The 26,648-nt window shown below is 50.0% G+C and overlaps 1 protein-coding gene and 2 long non-coding RNA genes across 4 annotated transcripts in view; 2 read left to right on the forward strand and 1 right to left on the reverse strand.

Moving 5' to 3' along the window:
- Nucleotides 1–26,648, forward strand: part of LOC309376242 — a 266,043-nt gene that overhangs the window by 226,313 nt on the left and 13,082 nt on the right. The gene's annotated exons all lie outside the window — the stretch shown is intronic.
- The window catches only part of LOC309376249, a 319,563-nt gene that overhangs the window by 225,420 nt on the left and 67,495 nt on the right, over nucleotides 1–26,648 (reverse strand). The gene's annotated exons all lie outside the window — the stretch shown is intronic.
- On the forward strand, nucleotides 1,120–26,168 carry TMEM91 (transmembrane protein 91). 2 transcript variants are annotated; one of them, XM_081922371.1, is made up of 4 exons: nucleotides 1,120–1,700; nucleotides 17,915–18,402; nucleotides 23,947–24,090; nucleotides 25,397–26,168. In XM_081922371.1, exons 2-4 carry the CDS (start codon nucleotides 17,989–17,991, stop codon nucleotides 25,553–25,555), a joined length of 717 nt encoding a protein of 238 aa, XP_081778497.1. In that variant the 5' UTR covers nucleotides 1,120–1,700; nucleotides 17,915–17,988; the 3' UTR covers nucleotides 25,556–26,168. The 2 variants fall into 2 exon arrangements, with proteins under 2 accessions (XP_081778497.1, XP_081778498.1); XM_081922372.1 differs by lacking the exon at nucleotides 1,120–1,700 and adding an exon at nucleotides 3,158–3,376.

The following is a 26,648-nucleotide window of genomic DNA, read 5'->3' on the forward strand; positions in this document are numbered from 1 at the left end:
TATAATCTCTCTGGAAGCACATGTCCTCCTCCGCCTCCCTCTAGGAATCCTGGGTACTGTAGTCCACCTCTCACAGAGCTACATTTCCCAGCACCCTTCATGAACTACAGTTCCCAGAATTCTTTGGGAGTGGGTGGTGGTGGTGGAATGTGCTTTTAATGTATGGTGCATAGGCTTCTCAGGACTATAGAGACAGGGATATCAGCTTTCCTTACAGGATTGCTGCAGAGATTACAGCACAATAATGCACTCGAAGCTGTTGGAAAGCTCAAGAGGCCGCTACAGAAACATAAAACGTTATAATTATTATAATCGCCGCTGGCGCGATCAGTGGCCTGCTGGAGATTTGAAAGAAACGTGCATTTATTTGGGTGGCGGATAGGCAGCAAATTTATGCTCTGGGTGCAAAGAAGGGGGCGGCAGTTTGATTTGACTGGGGTCTTTCGGTGTTATTTTGTGGGGCGATTCCGTTTCTGCACCGCCCTTCAGTCCAGGGTGGCAGACGACAACACCCATTAAATAATTTTGAAAATAGCTATTTTTTTAATCGATTAAAGGCATTTCAGAAGACCTGCAAGCATTGCAAAGCAACGAAAGATACAGCTAACCCTTCCCAGGTGGACCAGCAAACTCTTTTGTGAGAGGAGGTTGACTCCGTGAGTAAAATACAGCTTTGGAGGGCGGGGGGAGCTGCTGAAGTGAAAGGCTACAAGTGACCCCCACCCAAAAATACAAATAAATCTGGGCTGCGTGTAAGCCCAAGATCAGAGTCTGAAAGCTAGCGCCCCCCGGCCCCCCCTTCCAGGAGACTAAAGGGAGCCAGGAGCAGCCTGCCCCCCACATTTATGAGACTTCACCCCCTTCCAACCCTGGGGGCACCTATGTGGGGAAGAAAAGGGTGCTTGTGGGGTTGCCAAAGTCCTAAAATCAACCCCCCCCCCTTGCATCTGGTCTCTCTTCCTTATATCAGCCAGCTTGGCATGGGGGGGTCTTAAATTGCAAAGACATGCCCACAGGGAGGGGTGTGTTTTTAAAAGGGGGGTGTCTTTTTTATTATTATTTTGCCACGCAATCCATCTCTGCGAGGAGGCGAGGCATCTGCCTGTGTGTGGCTGTCAGCTCACAGACAACCCCGCCCCTCCTCCTCCCCCCTCCTCCCTCCAGATCTGGGGGTGGGAAGGAGGGAGGGGGGAGAGAAAGGGGGGCTCCGCTCATGCCACCGCATCTTGGCAGCAGGCGCACAGCTGCTCCCGGAGCGCTGGATGGCAGCCTTGCTGTAGGCGACTGGGCAGCTGCCTTGGCACCGCGCAGAAGGCAGAGGAGCCGGCCAGCCACCACGTTGGAGAGGACTTTCTGCCTCTCTCCTCCTCCTCCTCCTCCTCTTCGTGCCACGGGTCCTTCTTCTTCGTGGCAAGCCTTGGGAAAGCCACTGATTGGCAAACCTAACCCTTAGCGCCGAAGGTGGCAAGGGCATCGTGCCAAAGCTCACCGCTGGAGTTCTTGAGGGGACCCTGGCATTTTTTGGAGAGGAGGGTCTGCGTGTTTTGGCTGGCACCCAAGCGGAGCAACTTTCTCCCTGACCGGGCATCATCGTGTCTGGGCCGGGCAGAGATGGGCACCCTTTTGCAGAGGACGCAGCCCGCGGAGGTCTGGAGGGTGGCAAACAGGTGCTTGCCACGGGGACGCTGGCAGTGAGAACGGTAAGGGTCTCTATTTCTCTCTCTCTTTCTCATGTGGACTTTGTCAAACCCAAGACCCTCCCAGCCTGGGCTGCCCGGGTGGTGCCAACCTCCCTGACTGCAAGTCTTCATCGGATCGTAGAATAGGAAGGGACCCCAGGGGCCATCTAGTCCAACCCCCCCCCCCAAAGGAGAAGCCCAAAGCCAATCCTCTTGCCCACTCTTCTCCATCCCAGACTTGGAGTGCCCCATTGGCCCTGGATTTTGCCCCCCCCAAAAAAAAATTGGGTCTCCCTGCCCTCCTCACTGCTCTCAATTCTAAATCTGCCACATGGAAGTTCAAGAGAGATTCTCTCTGAGTCTCGACAGCTGACGAGATGGTGGAATTAATGAAATTAAGCTTGGTGGCGAAGCGAGGGGGTAATTGGGGGAAGCCGAAGTCACTCCGGACCAGGGCAGGGCTTCTTACAGTGAGCCTTGGGTACCCAAGAGGTCGAGCATCCATCCTAGGGCAATGGGCAGGGAGGCAGGCAGGCAGCTCCCGCTCCACTTAACGCCCCTGAAACGGCACAACCCCCCAACCCCCAGAGAGGTCACTGAGCCCCCTAACCCTAGCCTCTGTCTTATTGTTGTGGGAGGGGGCGAGAGAGAGGGGTCGGGCCAGGAGCGCGGGGAGCCGAGCGCATCTTTGGAGTCTCAGGGAAGCGTGCAAAGGATTTGTGAAACGGAGTTGGCCAGAGGGTGGGTTTCTTGTGTGTTGTGTTTTAAAAGGTGCCAGCCCCTGGTGGCAAGAGGGTGCCCCCTTTCCCGGCTCCCAGCTTGGGGACATTCTCTCCTACTGGCCAGCCAGGTGTGTGGGCTGGGGAACGGAGGGCAAAGGAACCAGAGCGCTCGCTTTCTCAAACACACACACAGAGTTTCTTTCGTGTGGGAGCTCTGAGCAGGCAGGAGGAAGGAGATCGATAGAGACCGTCAATGTGCAAGGAAACACTGCTGGGGATTTAGCTCCTTCGTGGGGGCTGACCCATCACTCCTCCTGTGTGTGTGGCTCTCTGGAAAGAGGGGTTCCCCCTCCCCCAGACTACCTCTCCAGATCCTCTTTGGATTCTTGAGAGAAAGGGCCCAGGGAGCAAAACAAGGTGCAAGGATATTGAAAGGGATCAATATGGAGAGAGAAGTGGAGATCTAATCTAGTATTTTGCTGGCCAGCTGGTGCCTCTCTGAACCTCACAGGCCCAAAGACCCAGCCCTTCCTTGCTTGTCCCCCGCCGCCTGGCATTTAGGGGTACACTGCCCTTGTACATTGAGGTTTCTCTAAGCCATCACGCCTTATATAATTACAGCTGCAGATCAATTGCTGTGTTCTGAATTGTGTTTTCACCCCCATTCTCATTTAAAGGCATCTGAAATAGCTGCCATATTCAGACTCTGGGGCGACGACTTTCTGAAAGATAACAGTGCATTGCATATTTTACTTCATTTTTGTCCGTTTCGGGGAAACAGCACATCAAAATAAGCTTGTTTTTCTCATGTGAGGGTTGAGGAACTCAGTTTCAGTACAGCTTTCCTTGCCCCCAATGTACACTCGGTTTCCCTTTCGCACGTAACGCCATCCCCACGTGGCAAGCACCAAAAGTGTCATCGGGCTGAGTCACAAACGGATGTCTTTGATTAACCCCAAGTTGATCTGATGCAAAGTAAGCTTTCTTCAGTCTCCTGTGACTTACTGTATAGCTTAATGTGTTTGGGGGACTACTCTGTATCATGTTCCCGTTAGAACCCGGGAAGAACAAACGAGCGAATTTCTCGCCCCCGTGCGTGTGAAAATGGACGTTTTCGTGGGGTCCCCATTATGTAATGTGTGGTTGTGACGAAAACAAGTGCATTATCTAAGCACACTCCTTTCAGATCCAGGGTCGATTATGACTCCCTGCCGGTTAGGAGTGTGTACAGAATGCAGCAAACCTGGGTTGGTTTCCGCACAAGGTGTGAAACGGCCCTACAGTTCCATCAATAATTTTTTATGCTAATTCTGGAGCTCTGCCCGGTTAATTAAAACACTTGTTTTATTTGCTTTCCCCTCACCAGCAACAGGCAGCGAAAGAGAAAGAGAGAGAAAGAGATGCTTTGGCTGGGAAGGAATAATAGAACCCTGCTGGCTTTTATGACGTCGCTGATTTTCCCATTGTATATTTTGCTCTATTTTAACATTTGCCACCGCAGCTCTGGTAATTGCGTCTCGAAGGGTGGTATGGAAATCCGAAAAACACATTAAGTGGTCAGTGATGCCTTCGGGCAAGCGATGGACGCCATGAGCAAGCCCAGAAATTCGGCATTCGCATTTAATCTCCTGGGGGAGTGAAAATGGGTCTTTATGACTCATTGATCCCCTACCCCAAACCCCTTCACTCCTTGGCACACATGGCTGAAGATGGATTATGGGATGTCTATGGTGGTTTGGACACCCAAACCACCCAAACTAACTCAATCTAGCCCATCACCTGGGTATCATGGCACAACAGGTGTTGAACCACCTTGGGTACCCAGGAAGGCTAGTTTTACCCCCCTCCCAACAGCCCCAAAGAATCCATATCTAGTAGGACACTATCCCTTCAGGCTCACCTTCGCTCCATGCGCAAAACCTGCGCGCAGCAACAGCACAAGAAGAAACGTATGCATGAAATCTGTCAGGGAGGGCTGAACATGTGTGTCTGTTTTGCTTGCACATGTAACGAAGCATCATTTTGGCTTCAGCTTTGGACCGGAGGGAATCTGTCCAATTAGGCCCCTCACCACCCCCTTGCATATTGCTGTCGATTTCAGCCATATGTGCATGTCATCGGGGAGAGGAGGAGGAGGGAGCCGTTTCCATGAAACTGGGAATGCGTTTTTTTATCGACCGATGAGTATATTTCTCATTCTGCTGAAACATATGGTGAAAATCAGGCTTTGCAAATTCAGGATTTGAACCCATTGCTCCTTGCGTTTGGAATGAGTGCTCCAGTCACTTCGCCACCTCCGGCCTGGGGCAGATCCACCAGTTTTTGCTCTGTACATGAGGAATCCAGAAAGCCACAACCTCCTAGGCCTGTGGCTCACCCTTGACCATTGGACATGCTGGCTGAGATTGGTGGTCTGCAATAAACGGAATAATTGAAGTGTTTCATTTCTGAAATGCCAGTGGCTGGTGTTAAATGCCAACATTTTTATAATGCCCTGTGACCCGAAGCCTTTTACCAAAATTCTAAGGGACATAGGAGCTACGTCTGATTATTCGGCAGCAAAGGAAAAGCACTCTGCACATGCTCAGATGCCACAGCTCAGGAGCAGAGCACATGATTTCCATGTGCAATGTTCCAAATTCAATCCCTGGCACTTCCCTGGTTGGGCTGGAGAAGACTGGCGGTCTAAATGTTTTATAGGCATATTTGCTTGCTTCATGGCATCAGGGTTCGGTTTATACGCCTTGGGTAGAAAACTGGTTCCAGGGCAAAATCCTGGTGAACCCTAAGGCAGCAGTGGGAAACCTGTGGCTCTCCTGGCTCCCAGAAGACCCAGCCAGCATGGCCAATGGTCAGGAAGTGCTCGAGGCAGTACAGTGCAATGGTTAGAGTGTTGGACTAGGACCTAGGAGGCCGGGATTCAAATGCTGCCACTCAGCCATGTAGCTCACGGGGTGATCTAGGGCCAATCGCTGCCTCTCAGCCTCACCTACCTCACAGGGTTTGTTGTGGGGATTAAATGAGGGGAGAACCATGCACACCACTTTGAGCTCCTGGGAGAAAAAGGAGGGATATAAAAGCAATAAATTATAGTAAGGATTGGGGGGGAAATGCAGATATCTGGAGGGGCACAGGTATTTCACACACAGAGCTTAAGGTCCAAACTTTGGTGTCTTCTGTGAGAGCCAGCATTGGGAAGGGGTGGAAAAATCTCAGATTAAACCTCCCTTTAGGCTCAGCCCCAAAGTTAGGCAAACCCCTATTCCCTCAGCTTCTCCACTCTCTGCCCCGCTGAGCTGCACTTTGGGGTGGAGGTCGTATAACAATGCCAGCCTCCTTTATTGAGCAGGTTAATGACTTGGTAGAAGCTAGCGGCTAAATGGAGCCTCTCTCTTCAGAGGCACTCTACCTGTGATTTACCAGACATTGGGGACAAACGAGGACTGTAGGGCTATAACTCTCATGGCTGAATAAACCAGAGCTCTTTTTGGATTCCTTCTCTCACCGGCCCCAGCCGTAACCTCCAGATGTTTTCGGATTCCTAACCCATCCAGCATGACCAGTGATCAGGGATGATGGGACTTGTAGTCCATCAATATCTGGAGGGTCAAAGGCCACCCAGCCTTAATATAACCTCCCTTACACTGAGTCAAATTCTTGCTCCATCTAGCTCAACATTGCCAACTTGGGCCGGCAGCTGCTCTCCAGCAGAAACCTCCCCTTTCACGTGGCCCCTGTTCCCTGTTATTTAAGTGGAGGTACCAGAGTCTGTGGGACGCGGGTGGCGCTGTGGGTTAAACCACAGAGCTTAGGACTTGCCGATCAGAAGGTCAGCGGTTCGAATCCCCTCGACGGGGCGAGCTCCCGTTGCTCGGTACCTGCTCCTGCCAACCTAGCAGTTCAAAAGCACGTCAAAGTGCAAGTAGATAAATAGGTACCACTCCGGTGGGAAGGTAAACGGCGTTTCTGTGCGCTGCTCTGGTTCGCCAATAAAGCGAGATGAGCACCGCAACCCCAGAGTCAGCCACGACTGGACCTAACGATCAGGGGTCCCTTTACCTTTTTTTTACGAGGGGCTGAACCTGCCGGGACTCTTCTGTCCCCAAAAGCGTGTGCTCTGCTGCTGAGCGAGGCTTTCACACCCTTGCTTCTGGACTTCCCAGAAAGCGTGTGGCTGTCCTCTGTTGGAAACAGGACACTGGGGCTTCACTGGATGCTTAAGTGAAACCCAGCTGGGCTCTTCGGCCCTTCCTAGGAGCGCTTGGATACATGTTCTGCAAATGCTTAAGGCCTCAGAACTGTTGTTTCAGTTACCCTGACCCTGACCCCGCTGTGTGGCTCAGGAGACTGTAGCTTGCCTACCTCCCTGTGTGGGGTTAGGAAGACGGGAAGCATTCTGCCAATTTTCTCCCCCGCCATCCAAGTTGAGCGGGCAAGAAGATAAAAAGCTGAATCTCTTCGCCTCGCTTGCACTGTGCCGCCTCTGCTTTGAGGAACCGGCGGTGATTCATGGGCTTTTGCTGGCCCCGCCATCGAAGTACAGTCAAGACCAAGATCTCCAGGGACTTGCTTTCATCCTCCTCCTCTCCATCCCAAAATAATTTCCGTTGCTGTATGGTTTCCCAAGAGAGTGAGGCAGTGCAGATGCGTGAAGGCACTCCGATTTAATTTAACCGGGAACTCGGGACGTTGGCAGGAGATTCAGACCGGGAGTGTGGCCAAGGTTGGGCGTTCGATTCCAACTCCTAGGAGGAGAAGGGATGCTCAGTGGTTAGCGCAAGAGGGGGCCGTCATGTGACGGGAGCCTTGGGTTCAAAGCCCAGCGAGTGGGAAGGGAAGATCAGTTTAAGAGGCTGGCGAGGTGGCAGAGCGGGCAAACTATTTTGCTTAAGAAGATTAATTTACTGCATTGCTTCCCACACCACGCAAAAAAATATGGTCCCAAGTTATGGTCTGAAGGCAATTGAGGCTCCCTGGTTGTGGGTCTGGTTGGTGCTAAATGGGAGATGGCCATCTTGGAGACTGCATTTATATTATATTTTACAACCCACCTTTTTGTCCAAAATGCTCATGAATGAATTTGCTAGTTACTACACGATATTGTAGGGACATGGGTGGCGCCGTGGGTTAAACCAGAGAGCCTAGGACTTGCCGATCGGAAGGTCGGCGGTTCAAATCCCCACAGCGGGTGACCTCCCATTGCACGGTCCCTGCTCCTGCCAACCTAGCAGTTCAAAAGCACATCAAAGTGCAAGTAGATAAATAGGTACCGCTCTGGTGGGAAAGGTAAAGCAGCTTAGTCATGCTGGCCACATGACCCGGAAGCTGTACGCCGGCTCCCTCGGCCAATAAAGCGAGATGAGCCGCAACCCCAGAGTCGGCCAGGACTGGACCTAAAGGTCAGGGGTCCCTTTACCTTTAATTTCTCCTTGGCCCTGTCTTCCATACAACTGAATGGAGAGGAATCTGTGCAACTGGGAATGGGAAACTTTGGTCCTTGGCATAAGAATCTGAGATTGGGTAGGAACTTCATTTCGTCTAATTTCTATTTTCAAAGTGTTGGTGCTGACCTTTAAAGCCCTAAATGATCTCGGCCCAGTATACTTGAAGGAGCGTCTCCACCCCCATTGTTCAGCCAAGACACTGAGGTCCAGCTCTGAGGGCCGGCTGCCGGTTCCCTCGTTGCGAGAAGTGAGGTTACAGGGAACCAGGCAGAGGGCCTTCTCGGTGGTGGCACCCGCCCTGTGGAATGCCCTCCCATCAGATGTGAAGGAAGTAAACAACTACAGTGGACCCTCGGGTTACGTTACCTTCAGGTAATGTAACTTTCAGGTTGCGAACACAGCAAACCCAGAAGTGTATTCCTCCTGGTTTCGCTGTGCACGCATGTGCAGAAGTGCTCTATCACGCCGCACGCATGCACAGAGGCAGCGCATCTACTTGCGGATTTTTCGGGGTTGTACAGACCCCTGGAACGAATTACATTCATATCCAGAGCGTCCACTGTATCTGACTTTTAGAAGACATCTGAAGGCAGCCCTGTTTAGGGAGGTTTTTAATGTTTGATATTTTATTGATATTATTATTATTATTCTGTTGGGAGCCGCCCAGAGTGGCTGAGGAAAATTATTATTTTCTCCTCATAGAAAGTTTGTTGTCCGACTCCATGCAGGGGAATGAGAGACTGATATGGGGGAATTGATCCCCCACATCAGACACTGTTTCCCTAGGGAGAGAAGGGGAGATTCCGTTAACCTCTTGAAGGATTTCCTAGTTAGAATGGAGGCCCAATAACACAACTGCCCTAGTCAGCTGCCCTGTGCTGCCTGCTCATTGGTTCGGTGATGCTGAGAACCAGAACACAGGAGCACAGAGACCACCCGTGCTGCCTGCTCTGGCCGGCAGCGGCTGTTCAGCGTTTGAGGCAGGATCTTTGTCTATCCCTACTTGGAGCCTGCAGGGATTGAACCCAGATCTTTTGGGTGTTCTGCCACTGAGTTGCAGTCCTCTTTCCGGCGGAAGTGACTCCTGCGAGTTCTGGGCTTTTAACACCCTGGTTTCCCATTTCAGTTTTAAAGAAACCAAACAAACAAGCTCGACAGATCTTGGCAAAGCTGTGGCGCACTGCAGGTTCCCCACGTCAGAGCCAATGTTGCCAAACAGAGCCGAGATCTTTCGATGCCAACATGCGCTTGTTTGAGCACTGAGGGAAAGGTTTCGTTCCCTCTCTTCAGAAACACTCTCTCTCTCCTCAGAAGGCATTCCCTGGGTTGCGTGTCATGTGGGAACTGTCTCCGAGTCCTGCAGTCGCTGCACAAGTGAGCCAGCAGCATCGTTTGTAGCAATCTTCTCTTGTAGAGAGTTCCTCCCCCCCCCCGCCCCCGTATTATTTTAATATTTCGTTGGAAGCTGCCCAGAGTGGCTGCGACAACCCAGTCAGATAGGAAGCGTATAAATAATAAAATCATTATTAAATTACAGTGGTAGCTCGGTTTTCGAACGTAATCTGTTCCGGAAGAAACGTTCAAGTTCCGAAACGTTCGAAAACTGAGGCGCAAAGGACGGTCTGCAAATTTAATAGAAAAAATTGAGGAAAAGAACACATACACTCAATGGAAGCCGTTTGACTTCTGAGGCACGTTCGAAAACGGAAGCGTTTACTTCCGGGGTTGTGGGGTTCGAAAACCGAAACGTTTGTCAATGGAGACGTTCGGAAACCGAGGTACCACTGTATTATTATTACAGTGGTACCTCAGATTACATACGCTTCAGGTTACAGACTCCGCTAACCCAGAAATAGTGCTTCAGGTTAAGAACTTTGCTTCAGGATGAGAACAGAAATCGTGCTCCATTGGAGTGGCGGCAGCAGGAGGGCCCATTAGCTAAAGTGGTGCTTCAGGTTAAGAACAGTTTCAGGTTAAGAACGGACCTCCAGAACGAACTAAGTACTTAACCCGAGGTACCACTGTATTGTATGAAAAAAGCAGGCAGGTCAAAGCAGAATGCAAAATAAACTCAAGTGCCGTGGCTCTAAAACTGAACCAATCCTAGCCTAGTTGCTACTCTTGGTGGTTCAAGTTTACACACAAAGAGTCAGTTTCATAGAAAGTCTGGCTTTGAACCCTGTTGTTGAGAGAGCACAAAGAAACTGGATCCCCATCTCTGAGTCACCACGTTGGGCAAAAGATTCCTGCGTTGCAGAGGGGTTGGGCTGAATGACCCTGCAACTGTGCCATCCTATGATTCCCGTGAAATGAGAAAGATTTCCTCAGAAACCTCAGATGAGGGAGGAAACCCTTAATGGAAGACGAGACAAGGGACTCTGAGGTGGAGATAAATCAGGCAACAGGAGAGTTTGGAGGAACAGAAGGTAAAGTAATTTGTCAAGCTTCTCAGTAGCCGTCATAATGGCTATAAACCATACAGCTGAAGCAGATTTACTATTCAATAAATTTTGGTACGGTGCTTCATAAAACCCCGTACAATTATGTACAGTGGTACCTCTGGTTAAGAACTTAATTCGTTCTGGAGGTCCGTTCTTAACCTGAAACTGTTCTTAACCTGAGGTACCACTTTAGCTAATGGGGCCTCCCGCTGCTGCACAAATTCTGTTCTCATCCTGAAGCAAAGTTCTTAACCCGAGGTACTATTTCTGGATTAGTGGGGTCTGTAACCTGAAGCGTCTGTAACCTGAGGTACCACTGTATTCTGCTTCAGTTTTCTTGCTGCTCTGTACAGTCATACCTCGGGTTACAGGCGCTTCAGGTTACTTCCGGGTTTTGGGGTCGCGCATGCACAGAAGCGCTAAATCACACTTTACGCATGTGCAGAAGTGCCACTGCGGGTTGCAAATGTGCATCTCGCATGGATCACTTTCGCAAGGGTCCACTGTATGTCACTCTCTGTACACTGTATGTATTTCTGTCAGTAAGTTGGGATGGAGATATACAAAGGACCCGGCCTGGTCTCCTTAAATCCAGGATGGATTCTGACTCCATCCCTATCCCCCAATTCTCTCTCTCTCTCTCTCTCTCTCTCTCTCTCTCTCTCTCTCTCTCTCTCTCTCTCTCACACACACACACACACACACACACACACACACAGAGAGAGAGAGAGAGAGAGAGTGTCTGGGCTCAGAGTCCTGGCTAGATCAGGCTACAGTCCCATCAGCCCATTTTCCTTCTGACCCTGACACAAATTATTGAGAGAAATTTGACCCATCGTTTCTGCAAGTCACGTAAACCAAAGATGCCATTTAACGGAGCCGGGGCTGTGGAGAGCAGCTCAGTTTGGTGCCGCTGACTGATCTCCAGCTGCGCGAGATCGGGTCGAGTGTGTGTGTGTGTCGGGGTATGTGAAGCAGTGTGCCAGCTTCTGAGTCACACACAGCTCTTTGTCAGGCAAAAGCACGTGGGAGGAGCCGAGCTCAGATGGGATCCAAAACATACAAAAACATAAGATGCAGAAACTCGTGTAGATAATGCCCTTTCCATGTGTTTTTGCTTACCTGCAAATTTCCAAAATTGTGGTGTGGTGCCTAAGAGGCCGAGGTACCTTTCAGGAAGCCCTCAGTGCGAAACTCTCCTCTGTCGTGTGCGCAGTAGGTGGTTTCAAGCCAGCCACTCTTAACTCTCTCAGTCTCAGTCTGCAACATAGGGCATAATACTACCGGTCTACCTTACAGGGTTCTTGTAAGGATCACAACTGAAACAGCTATGGAAATGTTTAACATTATTAAGACCAAGGCTCCCTCCAGACATTCATGGTTATTTAATAATAATAATAATAATAATAATAATAATAATAATAATAATAATAATTTATTATTTATAACCCGCCCATCTGGCTGAGTTTCCCCAGCCACTCTGGGCGGCTCCCAATCAAGTGTTAAAAACAGTACAGCATTAAATATTAAAAACTTCCCTGAATAGGGCTGCCTTAAGATGTCTTCTGAATGTCAGGTAGTTGTTTATTTCTTTGACATCTGATGGGAGGGCGTTCCACAGGGCGGGCGCCACTACCAAGAAGGCCCTCTGCCTGGTTTCCTGTAACCTCACTTCTCGCAATGAGAGAACCGCCAGAAGGCCCTCGGCGCTGGATCTCAGTGTCCGGATTGAATGATGGGGGGTGGAGACGCTCCTTCAGGTATACAGGACCGAGGCCGTTTAGGGCTTTAAAGTTCAGCACCAACGCTATTTGTGCTGTTGATGGCAACAGGACCTGTTCTACACGGTCCCGCTTTCATGTAAAGGTTTTTTTTTTAGGAGCGGGCAGCTTGTCTCGTTCCCAATCATTTAAAAAGAGCGATTTGGAGTTCTGCGTTACGCATCTGTGCAGTGCGTGAACTGCTGCGCATGTTTGGCTGAGCAATCTGTTCCTGCTACGGAAATCCCATGTGCCTGCACCGGATTTCACGGTGCGTGGGTTTCTGAGTTGGTGGGAGCCCTGACAGGAATTAAAAAAGGACAAACTCTGAATGTCCCTTCCCATCCAGCGACTACAGTTGCGTGATGGCAGTGTGCCACAGGAAAGTGCCAAACACTGTTCTTTTTCTGGAACAGTCGAGTGCTGTAGGGGTTGTGTAAAGGTTGCAGATGGGGGGCCAGGGGGGTGGAGGGATGAAACACCAGCCAGTTCTAATGAGCCACAATAAGCAGAGGAATATAGCCTGCATACTTCCCAAGCCTCCTCCGATTTAAGCCGATGTTACTTACGAATAATCCCTCATCACCATTTCAATATTCCCACTTTTTGCCGTCCAAATTTGCCTGCCACTGCGTCTGAAGTCTCGGGGCTTAACTTAAACCTTTTAAAAACTGCATTCTTATTTATTGCGTTCATCGGTTGTCTTGTACAAAAGAAAGAGCCTCAAAGCAACTAGGCAAGACAAACTGCAGCAAATAAAAGCAATTTTTTAAAATAATAAAAAAAGGGGGAAATGTAAAGCTGCAAACAGTACGCGATACATAAAATGCTCACCCGGCAACTTATCAATAAAGTGGATTATTTGGTCGATAAAGCAGACTCCCAGTGCAGTGTGGTAAAAAACACAGCATATGGATTGACATCTTCAAGGTATTTCTTGTCGCAGCTCATAAACAAGTTTTCAATAGACTGCTCTCTGTCTTCCAAAGGTGATGGTGTAGGTCTATTTCCAATGGCACCATCAGGGCAGGACTTTGGGGGCAGAGGCCCAGACCCCCACTCAGCAGAATGGCCAGGGGGTCCCCCAAACACTCCAGGACTGGCTTCCCACATCTCAAAGAAAACAAAGGAAGACCCATTGCTATTGAAAAAGGGGGGCTCTCCATTTCAGACCATTAAGTCTAGACACTGGGCTGTATCCAATGATCTGTGTGCTAGTGTGTGACAGAGTTTTGTGCTGAGCTCTGGAGTAACCCGTGAAACGTGGTCCAGGACCAGTCCAGAATCCGAAGGAGTCAGTCCGACAGGGCCAAGCAGTGGCGTAGCGTGGGTTGTCAGCACCCGGGGCAAGGCAAGTAATTTGCGCCCCCTAACCCGTGGATTTGCGGCCCCTAACCCTAACCCCCAGATGTTGCGCCCGGTGCGGCCGGCCCCCCCTGCACCCCCCATGCTACGCCACTGGGGCCAAGGCAGGACACGAGGCAGGAAACCAGGCAATGATAGGTACAGGATCTCAAGCAGGATCTAGCATACAGCAATGTTGCTCCCGCAACCTGGGGTGGGGTCCGACAGCCTTTTATCTTTGTCGGGTAGCGGCTGGTCCTGATCCCCCGGTGACTCACCTCCCTGTTTCGCCCAAAGGCAAGCACTCCTCCTGCGAGTACTCAGGTCTCTCCTTCTCTCAGACCTTAGTCTCTGCAGCTCGGGAGATGTTGGTGGGTTACTAGACCCAGAGCCTGCCTCAGCCTCCCCTGACCCAACCGGTAGCAGAGAAGCTGTAAGTGATGGCCCAGCTGAAGACAACAAAGTAATCCCCGCATCTGGAGCCAGAGCAGGCTCAGGCCTCCGACTTGGCCCAACTGATGTTTATTGCAAGGGAACCTGTGCAGACTGAGTCTCCTCTGGATCCGAGTCCGAGTCCGAGTCCCAGGCCATCACAAGTTTAAAGAATCCAACTCAAAAGTTGTGCCAGCAGACGTTTGTTGCACAATATCCAATTCTTGGTGCGCAGCAGCTGGTTTTTGCTGTGCAATCGGTTGCACAACAATCTTGGGCAATGTACAGTACCTGTGTTTTTCCTTCAGCGAGAACTTTCTGCCAGCACAATTCATATACCGCTTAGTGACGTTAATTTAGCACCGCATTCGCTAACAGCTCTCTGTTGCCTAAGTCCATCCCTGCCTATTTCACCCAAACAGTAGGTGAGACAATATCGCTGTTTCTGAATTGCTGCCATCTCAGACTGCCGGTGCGGGCTGAAATGTGAGAACGTTGTACAAAAATAAAATATAATCTGCACATTTAAGAATACAGATGGTGTCAGGGGGGCAAGATTAGGGTAACCTTCACTGCGCCAGGCTCGTTTTTTTATGTGCAGGGATTGAAAAATAATCGTACGGAGCACTCAAGTGAACTCCACCTACAAGCCCAATGGCACATCCCATAAATTTAATGTACTTCCTCATCTTCCGTTTATGAGAGCCGAACCCTAGCCATAAATAAAAGGGACTATATGAAAGCAATCTAGGAAGTCTGGAGCATTCATCTTAAATTCCACTTCACACTGATAAAGCATTTTTTTCTGCCGTCGCCAAACTTCGTGTTATCTCTACATCCTTTGACAAAATGTCCCTTTGTCCAGCAATTCCTTCAACAAGGCTTCTTGTGAATCCATTCCAAAAGATGCAGATAAAATTAGCAGGAACAGCCTGGCATCTCTAAAAGTCACTATCTCGCATCAGCCTGCATGTAGGTTTCAGCCTGAGGGAGATCAGATGCCAGTGAAGTGGAACTTTAAACAGATTTTCAGAAGCAGCAACTTCTGCAAAGCACTGCGTTGGCCACCTCTGAGATATATCTATACAGACAGATAGGTTTGGAAATATAAAGATACAAATGGACTGGCTCCAAGTTTTCTGTCCCAACTAACTGGTTCGCAAGGATTGGGGTGGGTTTTGTGTCAGGAAAGGAGTCTTGCGGGCTGCTGAGAGGAGCGGCTGGCTATCTGAACCAGGGGTCAGCAAACTTTTTCAGCAGGGGGCCAGTCCACTGTCCCTTGTGGGGGGGCCAGACTATATTTTGGGGGGGAAATATGAACAAATTCCTATGCCCCACAAATAACCCAGAGATGCATTTTAAATAAAAGGGCTCATTCTACTCATGTAAAAAACACGTTGATTCCTGGACCATCTGCGGGCTGGATTGAGAAGGCGATTGGGCCGCATCCGGCCCTCAGGCCTTAGTTTGCCTAAAGGTAAAGGGACCCCTGACCATTAGGTCCAGTTGTGGCCAACTCTGGGGTTGCGGCGCTCATCTTGCTTTACTGGCCGAGGGAGCTGGCATACAGCTTCCAGGTCATGTGGCCAGCATGACTAAGTCGCTTCTGGTGAACCAGAGCAGCACACGGAAATGCCGTTTACCTTCCTGCCGGAGCGGTACCTATTTATTTACTTGCGCTTTGATGTGCTTTCGAACTGCTAGGTTGGCAGGAGCAGGGACCAAGCAACGGGAGCTCACCCCGTCACAGGGATTCAAACCGCCGACCTTCTGACCGGCAAGCCCTAGGCTCTGTGGTTTAACCCACAGCGCCACCCACATCCCTTAGTTTGCCTACCCAGGCTCTAAACAAAGAGATTTCCTAAGCCTCAGGGTAGTGGAGGGGAAAGTTCTCTAACTTACAGGGACTCAGTTTCACACAAATACAAGGGGCTTGATTTGGGTTTGGAAAACAGCAGAATGATAAGGAGAAATTGCTTGTCAACAACGACAGCAGCTGTTATCTTTGCACAGTATTTTGAAGTTTTCAGAGCATTTAATGTAAACCATCTTCTGCACGCCAGTGTAGCGTAGTGGTTTGTGTGTCAGACTAAGACCTGGGAGACCAGGGTTCAAATCCCCACTCAGCCATGAAGCTCCCTGGGTGACCTTGGGCCAGTCACTGCCTTTCGGCCTCACCTACCTCACAGGGTTGTTGTGATGATTAAATAAGGACAGGGAGAACTACGTTTGCCACCTTGTACTGCTTGGAGAACAAAGTGGGATAGAAATGAAATAATTAAGACATTAGTGGATCCTCCCTTATTGTTTTAGACACCTCCTGATGAAAACGTACCTGTTTCAGCCAGCCTATCTCGATGCATTATTTAGTTGCCTGTATTTGTTTTAAAGGGGACGCGGGTGGCGCTGTGGGTTAAACCACAGAGCCTAGGGCTTGCTGACCAGAAGGTCGGCGGTTTGAATCCCTGTGACGGGGTGAGCTCCCATTGCTCGGTCCCTGCTCCTGCCCACCTAGCAATTCGAAAGCACGTCAAAGCGCAAGTAGATAAATAGGTAGCGCTCTGGTGGTAAGGTAAACGGTGTTTCCGTGCGCTGCTCTGGTTCGCCAGAAGCGGCTTAGTCATGCTGGCCACATGACCCGGAAGCTGTACGCCGGCTCCCTCGGCCAATAAAGCGAGATGAGCGCCGCAACCCCAGAGTCGGCCACGACTGGACCTAATGGTCAGGGGTCCCTTATTTGTTTTAAAAGTTTTACTGATTTTTATCTTTGTTTTATGATTTTAAGCCAGTGGTTTCCAAATCTCTCTCCCCAACACCCATGAGCGTAACCAGGATTTTTATTGGGGGGGGAGCCAAAGTTGTTGAGCTTTCTTTAGGAGATCACACACCCCCAAGTTGTTGAGCTTTTTTGGTGAAATCATGGGTGACTGTACCCCCCCCCCAAAGTGGACATTACAGGGGGCAGACTTTGGTTGGGGGGGGAGGCTTCTCCTGGGGGGAGTAGAACCTCAGTTAACTGAGTACTTTCAATGCTTTTCAAAAAAAAAATTGTGGATCTGCCTCTCCCCCAGGCCCGCCTTGGCTATGCCCATGCCCCCCCCATCCCCCCCCACTTGAAAACCACTAAGGGCCTTAACAGATCCATCATTACTTTTGCAGCAATTGTAATACACTGCACTAGACGTTGTATGATTCTTAATCTTCTTTTTACTGCTTCTTTCATTTTATTTCTCATAGGTTGTATTCATTGTATTCCAATTTGGAATCCGTCAAATACAAATCACAATACAATAGAACACAATCTGTAAGAAATAAAAGCAGCAATTAAAATACAATTTAAAAATCAATGCAAATATTGAACAAGACAGATGTTTTCTCTCCAGCCTTCAGCCACAGACATGATGCAGGCCTCCTGAATGAAGGATGTGGATCACAATTTTGGTATCCCTTAACTATACAGTGGTACCTTAGTTCTCAGACTGAATCCATTCCGGAAATCCGTTCCAAAACCAAAGCGCACTTTCCTATAGAAAGCAATGCAAAATGGATTAATCCGTTCCAGACTTTTAAAAACAACCCCGAAAACAGCAATTTAGCATGAATTTTACTATCTAACGAGACCATTGATCCATAAAATGAAAGCAATAAGCAATGTACTGCAGTCACAGAATCAATCAGTAGCTGAACTGGGTTCCACACAATCACAAAATGAAACAAAAAAGCCTCAAAAACTAAAATGCAAAATAAATTGCGAAAACAGACCTTGGCGTAACACTCAAAACGGAAGGGTACCACTCAAAACAGAGCACGTTTGGCTTCCGAAAAAAGATTGCAAACCGGAACTCTCACTTCTGGGTTTGCAGTGTTTGGGTTCCAAGTTGTTTGAGTGCCAAGGCGTTTGAGAACCAAGGTACCACTGCAGTTGTTTGGGAATGGGTTGTGGATCTTGGCTTTATCTGTTATTAGTGTGCCTCTCAAGAGAGCTTTTTGGTGGAGCGATGTGTACATTTCCCCCCTATATAAATAAGACATAAAAGGCGCTAAACGCTTTGCTGTTTTTTTTGCTTCTTTGTTTTGCAATCGCTCCCCAAGCTAACTGAAGCAAGAGACTCACTCGGCCTTAACTGACAGCGAGGAGAAGAGGGCACCCAGCGCCTAGGGGTGCTATGGAGAACATCCATGAACTGCAGCACCCACTTCTGGCAAAGTCCCCTGGGAGAGCCACCCTCAGGGGCGGAATGCTGAGTCGGGTCGCCCCCCAGGACCACTCCGGACTCCTGTCCCATCACATGCCCCCTAACCTCTCCTGGCTCCAGCCCGGACCCCACATCCTTCCCAGTCAGCTCCTGGACCCTAGCAGCCTGCAGAGGACAGTCGAGCCCTTCTGCACCCCAGAACCAACCCTGTACCCTGAGCTGTGGAAATCCAGCAACCCCCAAGGCTGGAAGAAGAAAGATTATATCGAAACCGCCTTTGGAGACAGCAAGGAAGCTGGGGAGCTACCCAGGAAGGTGCCTCTGGAAAAGGACATCCACACCGTCTGCTACGAAGTGGGCGACACAGAGTCTCCAGACCTCGAGGTAAGTAAGGGCTAGGGTTCGAGGGGGGGGGGGCTTGGCCGAGGGTCCTCAAACACAGGGACGCCCTCTTGCGGAAGGAGGCGTCAGACCCGTTCCTGAATCGCCACTACTGTCAGTAATTAAAGGCACAATTTGTACCGTGGCCAGGAATCCTTTTCAGAATAAGGGAATTTCCCTTTAAAAAAAGGGGGAACGTTGACAGCTATGCCAATCGGATGCCCCAATGGGAAGCCCAAGTAATAATAATAATAATAATAGTTTTTATTTATTTATTTATACCCCGCCCATCTGGCTGGGTTTTCCCAGCTACTCTGGGCGGCTTTCAACATAATATTAAAATACAATAATCTATTAAACATTAAAAGCTTCCCTAAACAGGGCTGCCTTCAGATGTCTTCTCAAAGTCTGGTAGTTGTTGTTCTCTTTGACATCTGAAGGGAGGGCGTTCCACAAGGTGGGTGCCACTACCGAGAAGGCCCTCTGCCTGGTTCCCTTTAGCTTCACTTCTCGCAGTGAGGGAACCGCCAGAAGACCCTCGGCACTGGACCTCAGTGTCTGGGCAGAACGATGGAAGTGGAGATGCTCCTTCAGGTATACTGGACTGATACCCTTTAGGACTTTAAAGGTTAGCACCAACAAACAAGAGTCTCCTTCTTTGGAGGTCTTTAAGCAGAGGCTTGACAACCATATGTCAGGAGTGCTCTGATGGTGTTTCCTGCTTGGCAGGGGGTTGGACTCGATGGCCCTTGTGGTCTCTTCCAACTCTATGATTCTATGACTTTGAATTGTGCTCGGAAACGTACTGGGAGCCAATGTAGGTCTTTCAGGACCAGTGTTATGTGGTCTCGGCAGCCGCTCCCAGTCACCAGTCTGGCTGCCGCATTCTGGATTAGTTGTAGTTTCCGGTTCACCTTCAAAGGTAGCCCCACACAGAGCGCATTGTAGTCTGAGCGGGTGGTTTCAGGAGGAGAGCTTGGGTATGGATAGCATTGGCTGGTGTCCATTGGGACTGATGGGGCAGAAGGCAGGAAGGCCAACTTTAGCCACAAACCACAACCAAAGGTAGACAGCACCAACTCATTCCTTGCTAAGTTCTGCAAGGGCGTCACTGAAGCGACCAAATTCTGGACCCAATCTCCCACGGTGCAAATAAATAAATAAATAAATAAATAAATAAATAAATAAATAAAGGACCTCTCCACATGACGCTGACTCAAACACCCTGCACAAGCACTTTGCAGTACAGTGGTACCTCGGGTTACATACGCTTCAGGTTACAGACTCCGCTAACCCAGAAATATTACCTCGGGTTAAGAACTTTGCTTCAGGATGAGAACAGAAAACATGCTCCGGCGGCACAGTGGCAGCAGGAGGCCCCATCAGCTAAAGTGGTGTTTCAGGTTAAGAACAGTTTCAGGTTAAGAACGGGCCTCCGGAACGAATTGCCATATTTTTCGCACCATAGGACGCACTTTTCCCCTCCTAAAAAGCAAGGGAAAATGTGTGTGCGTCCTATGGAGCGAATGCAGGGGGGAGGCAGGCGGGAAAAGCCCCCAAGAGCTGCACACAAGCTCTGTGCGCTCTTGCGGGCTTTTCCACAGGAGGGAGAAGGGACTGGCCGCATCAGTCCCTTCTCCCACCTCCGAGAAAAGCCAGGAGAAGCCGCGATCTCTTTAAAGGAGTTGCGCGGCTTCTGCCGGTTTTGCGGGAGGTGGGTGAATCCCCCCACCTCCCAGTAAAGCCAGGAAAGCCCTGCGCAGCGTCTCCCGGCAGGGAGGGAGAGGCTGCACGGGGCTAAAGGGGAAGCCAAAACAGCGAGCGGGATCCATCCTGCTCGCTGCCTTGGCTTGTGCCATAGCCGCGCGCAACCCCTCCGGCAGGGAGAGGTTGTGCGCAGCCTGTACACTGCTCTCAAGAATTTTTTTTTCAGGGCGGCTAACAACAATAAAATAGTACAAAAATACAGCACAAACAACACTCTAAAATCATTCATGATAAAATTGATTCAAATCAAGCCACTGGCAACCATTGTGCCAGAGCTCCACGAAGATTGCCGAGGGAGGGAGTCAGGCTGCGCCCTGACCAAAGGCCTGGTGGAACAGCTCTGTCTTGCAAGCCCTGCGGAAAGATGTCAAGTCCTGCAGGGCCCTAGTCTCTAGTGACAGAGCGTTCCACCAAATTGGGGCAGAAATGCTAGCATCATAACCAGCAAAACTAATTTTGGAAAATATTTAAGTGCATCAGAAACGGCAAACCAGCCAGGAAGGGAAGTTGGACCATTAGACGACGAGAAGTAAAGGTGCGAAAGCAGGATAAGGAGATTACAGGAGAGCTGAATGAATTCTTTGCGTCTCGCTATGGAAGATTTAGGTCAGATACCTGTGCCTGGACTGATTTTTTCCCCCCTGAGTCTGAAGAACTGAGGAAAATAGCCGCGACAAGAAATGCCAATCTAGGCTTTAACTGACAAGTTAAAAAATAAACAAATCAACAGGTATGAATGGTGTGCACCCGAGAGTTTGTGAAGAGCTGAAATGCGAAATTGCAGATCTCCGAAAGGGGAATATTTGACTTGCCATTAAAATCAACCTCATTCTTTCAGTGCACCCTTTTACTCTCTCCTAAATATGGGTCCTGGGACGCGGGTGGCGCTGTGGGTTAAACCACAGAGCCTAGGACTTGCCAATCAGAAGGTCGGCGGTTCGAATCCCCACGACGGGGTGAGCTCCCGTTGCTCGGTCCCTGCTCCTGCCAACCTAGCAGTTCGGAAGCACGTCAAAGTGCAAGTAGATAAATAGGTACCACTCGGGCGGGAAGGTAAAAGGCGTTTCTGTGCGCTGCTCTGGTTCGCCAGAAGCGGCTTAGTCATGCTGGCCACATGACCCGGAAGCTGTATGCCGGCTCCCTCGGCCAATAAAGCGAGATGAGCGCCGCAACCCCAGAGTCAGCCACGACTGGACCTAATGGTCAGGGCTCCCTTTACCTTTACCTTAAATATGGGTCCTATTGCATTTCATATAGTGGGGGGGGGGGAACCCTCTGTCCATTCTCTGTGCACCAAGCATGATTTTAGTAGCCACTCCAGAAGCAGAGAGCCAGAACAGGATGTTATGAGCAGGTGTGGAACAAATGCATCCATTTGGATCAACAACTGGTTAACAGGAAGCATAGAGTAGGAATAAATGGACAGTTACCTCAATGGAGGGGTGTAGAATACCTTCAGGTTGATATTGGGACTTTTTCATAAACCATCTAGAGCTGGGAGTGGCCATTTTTGCTGATGGCGAGAAAATAGTTCGGAGTCATTAAAACGAAAGGGATTGCAGACGGCTATAGATCTCTCCAAACTGAGGGAACGGGCAGTAAAATGGCAAATGCGACTCGGCGAGTCAAACAAGCTGGATTCTTTGTTTGTTGGCAGGCAATGATGAGCAGCTACGTCGAGCAGCATTAAAGCACTGAGAAGTTTAAAAGGTTAAAAAGTCGTTAGAAAGGATTTAAAAATCTATAAAGACCAAAATAACACACACACACAAAAGGCACCAGACTTGCAGGTGCTAATCCTGCGGCTACAATCGCAATCCAGTGTTAAGTGTTGCACGTATATATGTTGGGGCTACTGTATTTTTCGCTCTATAAGATGCACCCGACAATAAGACGCACCTAGTTTTAGAGGAGGAGAACAAGAAAAAAAAAATCTCTCCCTCTCTGTGCAGAGCCCCTTCAGCGAAGCGAAGTCGGGAGAGCAAGAGGGATCGGTGCGCACTGACTCCTCTTGCTCTCCTGGCTTCAGCGAAAGCAACGCGAAGCCATGGAGCCTGCATTCGCTCCATAAGACGCACACACATTTCCCCTTACTTTTTAGGAGGGGAAAAGTGCGTCTTATAGAGCAAAAAATACAGTCTCTAATCTATCTATCTAATCTTAATTTCACATGTACGCTCATGGGTTCTGAACTGGCGGTGCCTGACCCTGGGGTTGTGGTGGATGGCTTGTCAAAGATGCTGGCCCAGTGCTCAGCAGCTGTGAAAGAGGTTAATACCACACTAGGGATCATTAGGAAAGGAATTGAAAACATAACTGCTGAAACCGCGAGGCCATTGAACAGATCTATGGTGCAGCTGCATTTGGAATACTGCGTCGCATGACCTCGGAAAGGGCATTGCAGAGTTGGGAAAAGTTCAGAAAGGGGCAGTCGAAATGATCAAGGGGAGGGAGCGAGTCCTCTAGGAGGAAAGTTTGCAGCATTTGGGACTTTTTAGCGTAGAGAAAAAGTGAGCTAGAGGGGACAGGGCGGGAGTTTATAAGATGATGGAGGAAGCCGATGGAGAAAAGCCTTTTCTTCCTCTCTCATAACACCAGAATTCGTGGACATCCAATGAAACTGAAGTAGTAGTAGTACAGTGGTACCTCGGGTTAAGAACTTAATTCATTCTGGAGGTCCATTACCACCGTGCGATTTCTGTTCTCATCCTGAAGCAAAGTTCTTAATCCGAGGTACTATTTCTGGGTTAGCGGAGTCTTTAACCTGAAGCGTCTGTAACCTGAAGCGTCTGTAACCCGAGGTACCACTGTAAACTGATTTGACTTGACTTGACATTGCTGTAGAGCCGGAGCACAATTTCTGTTCTCATCCTGAAGCAAAGTTCTTAACTGAAGCACCACTTTAGCTAATGGGGGCCTCCCGCTGCTGCCGCGCCGCCAGAGCACAATTTCTGTTCTCATCCTGAGGCAAAGTTCTTAACCCGAGGTACTATTTCTGGGTTAGCAGAGTCTGTAACCTGAAGCATCTGTAACCTGAGGTACCACTGTAGTAATATATTATTTATACCCCGCCCATCTGGCTGGGTTTCCACAACCACTCTGGGCGGCTCCCAACAGAATATTAAAAACACGATAAAACATCAAACATTAAAACTTCCCTAAACAGGGTTGCCTTCAGATGTCTTCGAAAAGTCAGGTAGTTGTTTATTTCCTTGACATCTGATGGGAGGGCATTCCACAGGGCGGGCGCCACCACCGAGAAGGCCTCTACCTGGTTCCCTGTAGCTTCACTTCTCGTAGTGAGGGAACTGCCAGAAGGCCCTCGGAGCTGGACCTCAGTTTCCGGGCAGAACGATGGGGGTGGATACGATCCTTCAGGTATACTGGACCGAGGCTGTTTAGGGCTTTAAAGGCCAGCACCAACACTTTGAATTGTGCTCGGATGGACAAAACAAAGCACATCCTTACAGAGCACATAAACTATGGAACTCCCTCCCACTAGAGACAGCCTCATGGAGGATAATCAACATCTACGAACCACACCGACTCTGCGTGGCCTCAGCAGTTGCAAGCAGCAATGGTTCTGACTGTTGCTGGAAATGGCAGGAGGGGAGAGTGCAGTTGCTTGCAGGATTCCCAGAATAGGCGTCTGGTTGGCCACTGTGAGAGCAGGATCGGCCATTGACCGGATCCAGCTGGGCTCTTCTCCTATTATTGGCACTCTTTTGCCAGACCTCAGAATGAACAAAGCCAACGCTTGCTCTCCGCTTCCCTCCCTAGAATGACTCCTCAAGCGACAGCGATACGGAGAGCGAGAGCAGCTTCTCCATGCTGCTGCCGCAAGATTACCTGGGCCTGGCGGTCTTCTCCATGCTGTGCTGCTTCTGGCCACTGGGCATCGCTGCTTTCTACCTGTCCCAAAAGGTGGGTGTCGCTGAGCAGGGATAAGGGGGCAGGTTTAGGATAGATGGGTTTAGGACAGATGCTATACTGGAGTGGATGAAGTGAATGAAGTTTATATATAGCTGATGGACTAAAGAATCAGAAGTTCTTTAGCATCTTAACTTCTCTCCTCTTTTCTCTCCAGTTCTTTTTCTACTCCTTTTTCTTTATCCCTTCCTCTTTCTTTTCCTTCTTTTCTCTCTCTCTTTGCCTTTGGATTAATGTTTTACTTTGGACAAAAGAAGACATCTGACAACACTCTTTGCATTTTTCTTAACAGACCCTAATAAAATTTATTTGACGGAGAACAGGGCTGGTTGCAAACTGCAAAAATCGACTTGCCACCAAACGCTTGGTTTGAGAGATGTCATTTGTCTAAACTGGGGTCAGCAAACTTTTTCAGCAGGGGGCCACACCACTGTCCCTCAGACCTTGTGGGAGGCCAGAGTATATCTTTTTTTTGGGGGGGGGGGAATGAACGGATTCCAATGCCCCACAAATAACCCAGAGATGCATTTTAAATAAAAGGGCACATTCTACTCATGTAAAAACACGCTGATTCATGGACCGTTCGCAGGCCGGATTTAGAAGGCAATTAAACCGGATCTGGGCCCCAGGCCTTAGTTTGCCTACCCATGGTCTAAGTTCACTAAATTGAACAACAGCAAGGAAGGGGTTTGTTGGGAATGGGAGATGGGATCCTTTCCGCAAGGAGCCCAGACGCAGCAGTCCAAAGCAGGGGTCAGCAAACGTACTGTGACTCGGCCGGTGTCTCCAGCGCCGATCGCACCACAGGCTGGAGGGCAGGGGAGCGTGTGCCCATACGCGTGCGTACACGCTATTTCCGGCGCACTTCCGGGTCGGAGGAGCACCAGAAATAGCTTGTGTGCATGTGCACCGGCCTCCTACGACCCGGATGTGCTCCAGAAATAACGCTTGTGCATGCACAAATAACACTTGCGCATGCGCTCAAGCTGTTTTCAGTGCTCCTCCGACCCAGAAGTGGGCAGCCGCGCAGCGTAGCACTGGTAAGAGTGGGTGGTGGCAGTGGGGGGTCGCTGCGGGCCGGATAAACGAGTCCCTCAGGCCTTATCCAGTCCATGGGCCTTAGTTTGGGGACCCCTGGTCAAGAGCCTACAGAGTCTGCGCATGCCATATGATGCATCGTGTATCCCAGGCCACGTTAGCTTAAAACAATAGCTACAGCCATTGCCAAGTTCTAGGATCAGGAACTTGAGCCCCTGCAGCTACCTTGCCCGACATTAAATCCACTGCCTTTCCTCCCCAGACCAACAAGGCGTCTGCCAAGGGCGACTACCCGGGAGCGTGGACGGCCTCTCGCCAAACCTTCGCCTTGGCTGTCTTGTCCATCATTCTGGGCATCTGCACCTACATCGGAGCGGTGGTGGCGCTCATCGCTTACCTGTCCAACAAGGCCCCGACCTAGGTCTTCCTGCCCCACCGAAGCCACGCCCTCGCCCCTCCTCCGCCCCCAGTTGGGAGTTGGAAAGGCGTGTGCCGACATGACGGGGCGAGCACCGGTTTCCTGACGTTGATTTCCTGAACCAACCAACCAACCCCACCCCAGCAAAGGTGTGTGTGGAAGAACTCCACCCTTTCAACTCTCAAGCCCTCGGAGCAAAGAGGATATATGGTTGCAAGAAGCAGGAACCCCAGGCTGGGAAACAGGGTCTCTGCAATGGGTCCCTCCTGGCATCAAGAACGGGCAGCAGCTATCGAAACAACATCCCTGCTATTGGGGAGAAACCAGCCCCATCGTGGGAGAAGAGGAGACAGGCCCGTTCACCCAGACTGGGACAGAATTTGGGGAGGGGATTTTTAGCTTCTGCTTCCAGAAACAGGAGGCGAGGGGATTAGGTTACCTACAGACAATGGGGCACCTCTCTCATACCCACGCCCACCCAGGCTTCCCTTAGCTGGCTGTGTCTCTTGGTCACTTCTCCTTTTCTACAGAGGCCCCGGCCTCCACACCCAAAGGTCATGCTCTCCTTACCCCGCCCTCAATAAACTCCCAAGGCACCTCTGCCTCGTGAGCCACCCGTACGACTCGTGCGCCATCTATGTTGCGGCAACGCTGAGATGTCTTGCCCGCAAAAGGAGCTGTGGGGTGCCAAGGCGACTACCCACCTTGGGTGGCATGACCCATAAGGCAGTGGCCTCTGTGGGTCAAGTCAGATTGACCAGGAAGCGGGAGGGAGGGGAGAGTTTAACTGGCCCGCCAAGGTCCTCCCCTAAACTCCAAGTCCTGCGCCGTTCTCCGCCACAGGCGTGGAGAAGCCTTGCCAGCCCAAGGGCCGTATTTCCTCCTGGGTAGGCTTCTGGAGGCCGCATTCCAGCAGGGGAGGGGCCAAAGGTCAAAGTGGACGGGGCAACACATAACTTTCACCGTTTGTACAATAGACTTTCTACATACGTGCACATGCGTGCGCACACACGCCCTATACAGGCAAGCAAGCATCATTATTAAAGTGCAAGGACACATTCCAGCCAGGCCAACAGTCTCAAGAATGCAGCAGCGC

This window comes from Podarcis melisellensis (genome assembly GCF_964234715.1).
Source record: "Podarcis melisellensis genome assembly, chromosome: 8".
In the NCBI taxonomy this organism is placed as follows: domain Eukaryota; kingdom Metazoa; phylum Chordata; class Lepidosauria; order Squamata; family Lacertidae; genus Podarcis; species Podarcis melisellensis.

Bases quoted from the DNA above. Each gene is read 5' to 3' on its own strand.
- TMEM91 (XM_081922371.1), top strand. From the start codon at position 17,989: ATGGAGAACATCCATGAACTGCAGCACCCACTTCTGGCAAAGTCCCCT. The intron at 18,403-23,946 runs GTAAGTAAGGGC...TTCCCTCCCTAG, and splicing joins CAGAGTCTCCAGACCTCGAG to AATGACTCCTCAAGCGACAG. The intron at 24,091-25,396 runs GTGGGTGTCGCT...TTTCCTCCCCAG, and splicing joins CTTTCTACCTGTCCCAAAAG to ACCAACAAGGCGTCTGCCAA.